General features: G+C 37.3%; 1 protein-coding gene across 1 annotated transcript in view; it reads right to left on the reverse strand.

Annotated features, from left to right (window-relative positions):
* Nucleotides 1–9,576, reverse strand: part of ezra (ezrin a) — a 20,107-nt gene extending 10,531 nt beyond the window's left edge. The window contains exons 1-6 of the mRNA XM_037695054.1: nucleotides 9,429–9,576; nucleotides 8,079–8,162; nucleotides 6,917–7,012; nucleotides 4,592–4,866; nucleotides 2,353–2,436; nucleotides 1,211–1,357 (exon numbers count right to left, since the gene is read on the reverse strand). Coding sequence (XP_037550982.1) covers nucleotides 1,211–1,357; nucleotides 2,353–2,436; nucleotides 4,592–4,866; nucleotides 6,917–7,012; nucleotides 8,079–8,162; nucleotides 9,429–9,440 — 698 coding nt within the window. The 5' untranslated portion in view covers nucleotides 9,441–9,576. The remainder of the gene's footprint in view (nucleotides 1–1,210; nucleotides 1,358–2,352; nucleotides 2,437–4,591; nucleotides 4,867–6,916; nucleotides 7,013–8,078; nucleotides 8,163–9,428) is intronic.
* Between the last annotated feature and the right edge of the window lie 1,034 nt (nucleotides 9,577–10,610).

A 10,610-nucleotide genomic window follows, 5' to 3' on the forward strand; every position in this document is an offset into this window, starting at 1 on the left:
ATATATATATATATATATATATATATATATATATATATATATATCCTTTCTTACTTCCTCAAATAGAGAACTTTTACTAACTGACTTTTGCTTCTTTTTTTTAAACTGACTCTTTTATTTAATTTCCCTCTGGGATTAATAAAGTATTTTTGAACTGAAATGGATGTATTTGAATGTATATGAATGTTTCTGTTCAGTGCCCTGAAATTACTTCAGTTGTGACTTGGCACTACTGTATGTAAATAAACTGAATTGAATTGAGGGAAGTTATGGCATACTTGACCAAAAAATGTATTTTTGATACATTTTTAGGAAATAAGATATATGTTTTATAAACTTCTACTTACAACTGTCATTTGCAATATTTGTTACCTTGAAATATACAGTTCTATGTGTGTTTTGTTTTAGAAGCAACAATGTTCAGTCTGGTTCTGGAGCCACTAACGGTGACAAAACAACAAAGGAAATTGTTTAAGTGCACTGGTTTTAGTTGTACATCTAACGTGTTTAATTTAGACTCAAACCTAAAGTTTCAACATCCTGGTTGTCATAGACTTATTTAAAACTTGCTTTCATTTAAGAACACTGAGGGTCTAATGAAAATCATCAGGGACCACTTCGGGCCCTTGAACCACATGTTGTTTTCTGTAGCAGTTCCCAAATTTGGGGTTGGAGCCTCTTTGGGTCATGAAACTCCAAGAGTTTTTTTGTTTTTTTGAAGAATCTCAAATATCTGTTTTAATATTAAAATAATAGTTTGTGGCTTATTTTCACCAAATACAAAGAATAAAAACTGAAGTCACAAGTTACTAAATTAATATGGAGGTTGTTAAGATGCTGTTGTCTCTAAGCGCTTGTTAATAAGATCATTAGTAATGTTTGGGTAGTTAATCCAGCTCAGGTCACAGACTTTTGTTGTTTACACTTTATTGGTTGGAAGTAAAATGTTTAGCCTGAGAACACTGGTCTAAAGTTTTTCAAATAAAAATTCAAGAATTAAAATGTTGATGACCAAAACATTCAAATCAAAGAAAGTCTTAAAATCAATGTTTAGTGTAGTACATGAACCAAATGTGAACATCATGACTATGACCATATACAGCTTTTTACACCACTGACCACAGGGATGGAAAGTTGACTGACACACACACACACATAATTATTTGGGGACGTTTATCGAACAAATTAAAATGAGTATTAAACGTCTTACTTGTCCTCCTTAGCGTAGATGTTGAGCCCCAGAGTGTCGACTCCCAGCCACAGGTCTGTGCCCTTCTTGTTCTTGATCTCAAAATAGTTGACGCCAAACATCTCGAGGTCTTGAGCAATCTTCAGGTATTCAATCATGGCCTCTTCCCTGATCAAATTAGTGCAGAACTTCATTGGAACGTGGACATTCAGTAGATAACATATTGACCTGTGTGCTTATTAATGTTCTGCAAGTTTTAGATGCTGAGTTTTAAAATGCAATTGTTTATCATCATTCACTCATACCTGCATGCAGAAAATTTAAATGCTGTGCACTAATCATGGTGTTACAGAAAAACAACAAACCATATAAAAAAAAAAAGGGATTTGGATTCTGTGGTACCAGCACTGTATTATTATGATTTTAATTTATTGTGAATTTCAATCATCCAAAAGTCCAAAACAACCAGTTCAGTGTCACAAGAAAAAAAACTGTAAAAAATCCTGACTATTAAATATTTTAATTAAAAAATAAGGGTACCACTTTACAATAAGGCTCCCCTTATAGATGGTTAATAAATAGTTTATAGATAAGTTATTAATTCCTCTATAAACACTTTACAAATATTAATAATTGTTTATTATGCATTAATTAAGGATGACAGAGACAAAACTGACCAGTTTCTTGAGCCAAATCTGTTCACCTATATATTTCATCCAAAGTATATTAAATATTTCAGACTAAGTTACTACCTTGTGAGCGCAATAAACATTTGTAAACTTATTTTTTTTAAGGATATAATATTAGTTGTAGATGCTTATAATGCAGTGATAAAGTACAATATTATATGCCAAATACATATGTTTACAAATGCTTATTGTGCTTACAAGGTAAGTCTGAACTGTTTAATACAACAACTCTAGATGAAATGAACAGATTTGTCTCACTATTTGGCAAGAAACTGGTCAGTTTAGTCTCTGTCACCATTAATTAATGCATAATGAACAATTATTAATGATTTATGAAGTGTTTATAGAGGAATTAATAATGCATCTATAAACTATTTATTAGCATGTGTAAGGGGAGCCTGATGTGTTCAGTTTTAAAATACAAATGTGAGCACAACCCTTGATTATGCGCCTCATGGTGTCAGTCAGCCTTACTTCAGCATGGATCGGTGCTCCTCGTGCCAGACCTGGATCCTCTCCTCCCACTGCTCCTTCGACAGCTTGTGTTGATCCAGAACTCTGAAAGGAGAGACAAGTTGTCAGGAAGCCATGCTGAAAACCTGAACAGTCTGTGTGTACACACACTAAGCTAAATTCAACACATGCTGCACATTTTGTTTAGATTATATTTAGTTCAGCAGCCATGACTCTTTATATTTGTTGACGGTGAGTTAAATAAGCCATTCAAGGAAATATGTTGTTGGATATACTCAGTTTGATCAATCTAAATCTTAACATGAAATGCAATAATTTAGTTTTTTTTTTTTGTTTTGTTTACAAAGTAACACATATGAAGAGTGCAGATTTTTGTGTGTGCTCAGCCTCTTGAGAAAAACAACATTTCTGTTTTGATGTAGATTTATGTCTAATTTTAGATCTTTAAGTCCCGTTAAATATTTTGGACAAATTTCTGTAAAAAAATAAATTTAATATAATAATTCCAGTAGTTTTTATTTATTTGTTTGTTTTTCTTTCCTCCTTTTGATGTAGAGATCTCACACATTTATTATTTTCTGGTAAGATGAACTTTAGGCCAACTTAAAATATAAGTGTAAAAACAATGTCCTACATACAATATTTACTGAAAAATATGCAAATCTTTATCCAAAATGTAACAAAAATATTGGTTGTCCTCAGACTGGTTCAGTGAGTAGTAAGCGGCCATTTTGTCTATAACATTTGATTGTTATGCACTGATGATCGATTGTTTTAGACTGATGGTCCTCCATATTGCATGTGTAAAGCCAGTTTCTGGGAACTCCACAGCAGACTGGTTTGAACCACGTCAACAAGCTTCTACTTAATACGACAGATCCTGTTGGCAGGCCTCACACTGATGAAGTCTTTCAGATGAAAGACGAAACGTTTTCTTCCAAAACAGAAACTGTCCAGATGACACGATTTAACTTTTTTCTTTTCCATAACAAAAATATGTTTCAATATGGTCAATATGCAGAAATGGGGAAAATTCTAGGATTTTATGCACAGGGATGAAATAATCTCAATCTAACCCCAAGTGGGGGAGTGGTGGCGCGGAGGTTAGAGAAGGTGGGCCTGCGATTGGACGGTTGCAGGTTCAACTCCCTGGACCGACAACATCAAAATGTGGGTGAAAAAGGTGAATTGCTCACACCTGCCTCCACCCTCATTTGCCCCACTTTTGGCCCTTGAGCAAGGCTGTTAACCTCCCCATCTGCTCCCAAGCAGGTCTCTCTTGTAAATCAGTCCTCATGACTTAGTGAGACAACCTGTACAAATAAAGGTTACATAAAATAAAATGAAGTGAACAAAACACAACAGATTCCTCCGTGCTATAATTAAACAAACATGGAGCCAAAATGAGAAAAGCTGTTGATAAGCTGTGTTTGGTTTTCACTACGTAGCCACTTTGCATTATGGGTAAACATCTCTACTCAGGTTTCTTCTGTTCAAAGAGGTCTTGTGATGCATTCAGATGAAGACAAAGTTCTTCCATGAAGTTTACTTTTGCAACCATTCGAAACAAGCCATACTTGTTCGTTGTTTTTCTAATTCCTTCGTGAACTTTAACCTTTAACCTGCTGACTGAAACCTGTAGAGTCTGAGATGGAGTTCTAGTTTTTTCTCAGAGTGTCTGAGTTTGGGGTGAATCACTTGGAACATCCAATCCCATGAAGATTAGCGCCTGCTTTTCTCCACTTGTTAATAATTAATAGTTAATTAATAGTTAATTAATAGTTAATAGTTCTCTTTGTAGAATGGTGAACTCCAAATCATTTGGAAATCACTGTTAACCCTTCCCAGATTTATGGACAGCAACACTTCTTAAGGTCATTGCTGATGTCTTTCCATCTTGGCATTGTGTTGTCACGCATCTGTATGCTCCAGAGCAACGACTGACACGACTCCTGATTTTATAGACGAGCTCACGCTGGTGGTGATCAGTTGAACAAAACATTTGATCTGTAGCACCTGGCTGCTACTTTTCCTTCTTAGTTTCATTTTTGTTTAATACATAATGTCATGGGGGAATCTGTGGTGTGCTCTTATTTGTTGTAGTTTAGAATTTTTCAGTGAAATAATAAAAATAAATCATTTTCACCAACACATCTTCAGTTTTCTGCGGCATAAAAGTGCTCAAGAGTAAAAACTTGAAACTGCCTGATTGACAGGTGATCCGTGCGGCTCAGCTCACCTTTTGGGGAGAAGACGCTCAGAGGACAGGTAAGTCGGGCCGTGCACGGACTTGTCGTACTCTCCAAATTTTGCTTGGACGGCGTAGGAGGCTAGCAGCACGGCGGACTCTGGAGGGCAGTAGACCTCGTCTGACAGAATGTCCTCCTTCACTTGCAGGAAAAAGAGCCTCCTGGTGATGTCCTGGATCAGCTCCTCGTCCACGTCCTCAGGATAAAACTTGACCCTGAGCTTGAGCTGTAGGGGAGTCTCTTTCTTTATATCCTGGGACAACACCTATATGAGAAAAGCACAGATTAATGATTAAAAATGTGCAAGAGGACCACAGTGAGACAGACTTACTGGATCTAAACCACATTAACAGGAGATTGTGGTGAAAAGTTTAAAATAAAACATGCATGTTAGGCTGATTGGTAACTCTAAATATAGGTGTGAGTGAGAGTGAATGGTTGTCTCGTTTGTCTTTATGTGTCCCTGTGATGGACTGGAGACCTGTCCAGGGTGTCCCCTGACTCTTAAACAATATGAGCACCGGTGACCCCCAGAAAGGAAGAAGTGGGTAAAAGATAATGGATGGATGTATTGAAAAATAATTCAGAGTAATTATATAGCTCCAATTAATAACAAAAGTATCTCAGGCACGAAATCCATCTTTAACTATTGGAATGTATTCAAAAAGTCAACAAAGTCCATGCTCAATAATCCAGGTATACAATCCAACATTTTTCAGTCAGGTCATCTGGACAGTTTCTTTTTTTTTTTGTGCCGAAACGTTTCACCTTCCATCCAGAAGGCTTCATCAGTCAAGGAAACACACAACACAAAACTGATTCTTCCCCCAACAGCTTACTCCAAAGTGGAACAAACCAGTTATGTTGGTGCTAAGATGGTCTCTTTGACATGCCCCCTCTTCCGGTGCTGGCCCTCTTCCTCGTCAACAGTCATGTCAAACTGGTTCAAAACCAACAAAGTACAAAGTGCAAGAAAGTGCTAAATAGATTTGATTGTCCTCAATATGCACTCAGACCACCCTTGTAGGTGGTCTGTACCTCTTTTATCCACATATACGTATGTAGTAGTCTGAACACAATCCCCTCACAAGCACCAGGGCGTCAAGTTTTCTCTGCTGCTGGTTGGTTAAAGATAATTTAGTTTTGAGTATGACTTTTTTATTTACCAAAAGCTTTAACAAGCTGTTTATCCAGTTTTTTTATTTATTTAAACAAACGTTAGTTTGTTGAAATTTTATTAACTAGGGTGGAATCAAAAGACGGTTGTATGGGGTTGGACCCAGATGCAGGTAGACACAAAGGCACAAGGAAAATAAAAATATATATATTTATTAAGTAACTAAATAAAAACCAAAAACTAGCATGGCAGCAAAACTTACAAAATACTGAAGCGCATAAGGAGGACCGAGACGTCTGGCTGGTAGCCAAGATGATGAACGTCTGTTCTGGTGGCGACCAGATATCTTAAATAAGACAGTGGGTGAGTGGAAAGTGGCAGCACCTGCTGGGTGATTACTGACTGGAAACAGGTGTCAGTGATAAACTGACTGAAGAACAGCTGAGGAGGCTGACTGAGGGTGCACATGAGAAAGGCAGGGGACACCCTGGACAGGTCTCCAGTCCATCACAGGGACACATAGAGACAAATGAGACAACCATTCTCTCTCTCACTCACACCTAGAGACAATTTAGAGTTACCAATCAGCCTAACATGCATGTTTTTGGTCTGTGGGAGGAAACTGGAGTACCCGGAGAAAACCCACGCGTGCACCAAGATGCAACAAAGCTAATATATAAAATTGATGCATAAGATTAAAACATGGAAAAACAAGTTAATAAAAAACAGACTAAAACATAAGTTTTGTCAAATAAACATGTTTTCAGCTTGTTTTTAAATCAGATGTTGGTGTTTCGTACTGAATTAGGGAGCCTGAAAAATAAAAGCTCTTCCTCTTGATGTAGTTGTGATGTTCTAGTGATGTTCCAGTTTGGTCATACGGGACAATTAGCTGCCCCCCAGGTAGAATGGTGTTGCAATTACAATAGTCCAGTCTGCACGCGATGAAGACATGGACCAGTTTTTCAGCATAATCTTGAGTTACTGGTGCTTTATAATTTAAAAGATGTTACAAAAACAGAAAAATGTTATTTTTGAGACTTTTGAGCTCCTTTCCAGTAGTCTTAGATTTGCCGTTTGACCAGTTTTTAAAACGATACCTTTAAAAATATCAGTGCACTTTTATTTTAAGGCCCTTGTTAACTGTATAAAATGCATAAAATATATAATGTCAACATTATTTTGCAAAACAACACACCTTCTTGTCAGGGAGCAGCCATGAGATGAATCCTCTGCTGTCGACAAACTGCAGCCCGAAATACCAAACCTCACGCAGACCGATAGTTTTGGCAACCTGAGAACATGCACAAATAAATAAAGAAATTCTATATAAAATGCATTTCTTTGATTTTAATACCAGGTTAGGGTTAGTTAACCTGAAAAGGTTTTATTTGCAACCAAACCAACACAAGTGAATTAAATAAAAACTAAAGATATTTAAAAGTAATTCACACAACCCACAGCCTTTTGTGACAAATTAAAATAAGAGATTACTGTATTATTACTATTAGTAATCAGAGTATTTGTTAAAGATAACTCCCAGATACTACCACAGCAAAATTCAGCACAATATCTGCAGATCTGACTGAATTCTTGTCATTTTAGTGTTTTCCAAGGTCAAAAGTCTGTGGCAGCCCCTGTAAATAAGGTTGACTTAAAAGTGAATCAGTTGTTGAGATTTATCTGATGATTATGTTCTTAAAATGTAATGCAAATCTGTGTCGGGTTCCATGAAATATTTTGCTAACAGACGGATCTGCTTTCGATCTATTAGCTCAGAATGTGTGTTGAAGTTTAGTCTCGGCTACTACCACATCAGATTTTAGCCAAGTATCTATAAAATCAACTGATTTAACTGTAAATGAGATCGCGAGGCTCAGCGAGACTAACCTGTATAAATACAGGTTCAATTGAAAATATATAGACATTTTTGTTCTCCTAAGCTCAGCAGGCTGCGGTGGCCATCTTGAATCAAGTTGACTCCAAGAGTCAATCAGTTATAAACATGTGCCCTTTGAGTATTTTATGTTTCATTAAAACTGTCCGTTGGGTAAAGTGATATTTTGCGTGTGCTATGGATAAATAAACCCAAAGCTATGAGCAAAAGCATCACTGCCTTCATCTTCAGCCGAGGGCAATAATCATAAAACCTCAGCATCAATAATGTAGTTATAATTAAAAACAGAATGACACAGCTCTGCAGTTTCACAGTGACCATCTGTCTGCAGAACAGAGCACTGTTTTACTCATTTTATACTCATTTGATCATGTTTGTGCCACCGGTGATCCTGTTGTTCACAGGAAACTGTGACTTTGCGCCCTCTGGTTTAAATGTGCTGTGAAGACAGAGACGAGCAGACCTGCTCAAAGAGTTGACTTCCTTTGGTGTTGGGGTGGAAGGAAAACTCCAGCTCTGCGTCCAAAGTCGTGACGCGAACGTTGACCTGCAGTGAAAAAGGTCACAATGTCAAAACTACGCTTTTTATTCCCATCATTTGCTCCCATTTTTTTCTTTAATCAGACATTTTCCAATCCTAACTGGCTTTTTAATCTCACAGGAAAAAAAATACAACAGATATTTCAGAGTGGTTTGTTGAAAGAGTGGCCTTAATGTGGATTTTTGAAATGGATTATTCATAAACCATAATTGCTCACTATCTCATTAGACTTTAGACTACTCTTCCTTGGAGCCACGGGGCTGCACATAAGCAGATAAAAAACAGTTGATGATTGTGACTTGACATTAACGCTCAGACAAGCCCTTTTTGTAGCACTGAAACGCTTATTTGCCAAACAAATCTCCACAAGAAGACATAATCTCACTGTGTTTTATCTGTCGTTACAAACACAACACATGAGGACTGAGCTTACATCCGTTGCTGAACTCTTTTATGAAGTTGTACCAGAGCACACCCTGGGTGTCATAAAGATAAACCTACTGAAACTTGGGCAGTCACCAGAACTAGAACATCCATTTATCAAACAAATCATCAGGTTTCCCAACTGCTTCCATCGTCTATGAGTGTGTTTGAGACAACTTCCACACAGTGTGATGTCCTGATGATGCAGCTCTCAGTCAAACCAGAGTAAATATCAGCTTGATGACTTTATAAAAACAGCCTTATTCTCATATCAGCTGATGTAAAGCACAACCTTATCAGTCTCCTTCACGACAGATGCTGAATTACTTGAGAAACTTTGATATTTAAGATTTAAAGCAGTGATTAAAAGGTTCCTTTGTTTCAGTTTGATCGATTAGCGATGACAAACTAGCAGAATAAATGAGTCACGAGTTGTGGTGAAATGTAGTCTTGACATTATAGTCTCTAAAGGGATTACCGTGATAAATATAATTTTCTGCAGGGCCAATCTGAAGGTCTGCTTATGAAGAAACACTTTTGCAGTAACTCACTCTCAGGAATGCGTGCAGCTTGGGTCAAACTCTACATCTGGTTAATGAGTAAAGACCAAGAAGGATCATTGGCTCTTTTAAAGACTTACACGCACTAAAAAAATACTTCTTTTTTAAATGCAGGAATGAATCTATCTGTTTATAAATGTCTGGCCCTCAAATTATTCTGATTAGTGGTCCTGGAGTATAATTCTTGCATCATAGATCACACAAATAAACATCACAGGTGAGTTTCTGGACATGTTCAAACCAGGAAGAAGGAACTTCATGATATATATTAAAACAGTTATAATCCTACCGTCTTGGGCATCTTGGTTGTGGTGTGTGGACAGAGCTGCGAAGGAGAACGTTTCCGAGGCTGACCGAGGCTGCAGTGGCCGATACCCAGCAGGACCCCCACCTGATAAAGACAGCTCCTCTGCTGTCGCTGGCAAGCTGAAGGGCAGGGCTTGTGTCCTTTGAACTCAATGGCAGATAGCTCACACCGACGTGGGAGGACTGACTTCGTCACTGTTACACCAGAGTGACAGATTTACCTCCGGTGAGGCCTTCACCAGAGCAGGAGCCACAGCTCCACCCAAAGACAATCACCTGTCTCAGCACCTGAGCTGCTGCGACCTTTGATCCGACTATATAGGCCTGGATGTGCTATTTATGTTGCCTGTGTGGAAGTGACATGAGTCATATGTAAAACATAAAAGAAAAAAACATTTAATGTAACAGCGAAGCTAGTTTTGTAATGAAAAGAGGCAAACTCCGAGGAAAACTTAACTACAGCCTGAAAAAGTTGACAAAATATTTACTGAGTGAAGTAAAAATCAAGTGGAGAGATTGCTTTTTCTGCAGAATGACCACTGAAATGTGCTGAAGAAGACAACACTGCATTGCTAAAGCTAAAAGAAGCAGAACCTCAGTGAAACTCTAGTAAAATTCTAACTAAAAGCGCAAAATATAAAAATGCTAAATGAAGAAAAAAACAAGCTCGATGCTAAAAGCAGCTAAGCACTGGCTAAAAATGGCAAATGTTAGGAATTTAAATTACTTTAATCTATTTTTATTGAGAATAGCCACAAATGTGTCACCAACTTTTCAATTTATCTGTTAAAATGTTTAAAACTAAAGTTTAAGATGGCACAGAGTTTGTCACTTATCATGAACAGGTGTCTTTCCCTGCATTTCCACACGTCACACACCACAGTTTTTATTATTTCAGACAAAACAAGACTTGTGAGACACAACTAAAACCACTATTATATGTTTCTTCTTGTCTGATAAATTTGTAATAAAACATTCAATACATAGAAGCTAAGGATCAAAAAAGTATTTCCCAATGTTTAACTCAGATATGTGAGCTTCAGCTGATGCACAAAAAATGGGTAAAAATAAACTATGATTGTAATAGGACTTTGCACTGTCTGCAGTGCTTGTTTCTTGTCTATAACAGGTCTCTAACAGGTCTACAAAGGGTCAATAACAGGTC

This window comes from Nematolebias whitei, chromosome 21 (assembly GCF_014905685.2).
Source record: "Nematolebias whitei isolate Nwh7 chromosome 21, NemWhi1, whole genome shotgun sequence".
Lineage (NCBI taxonomy): Eukaryota > Metazoa > Chordata > Actinopteri > Cyprinodontiformes > Rivulidae > Nematolebias > Nematolebias whitei.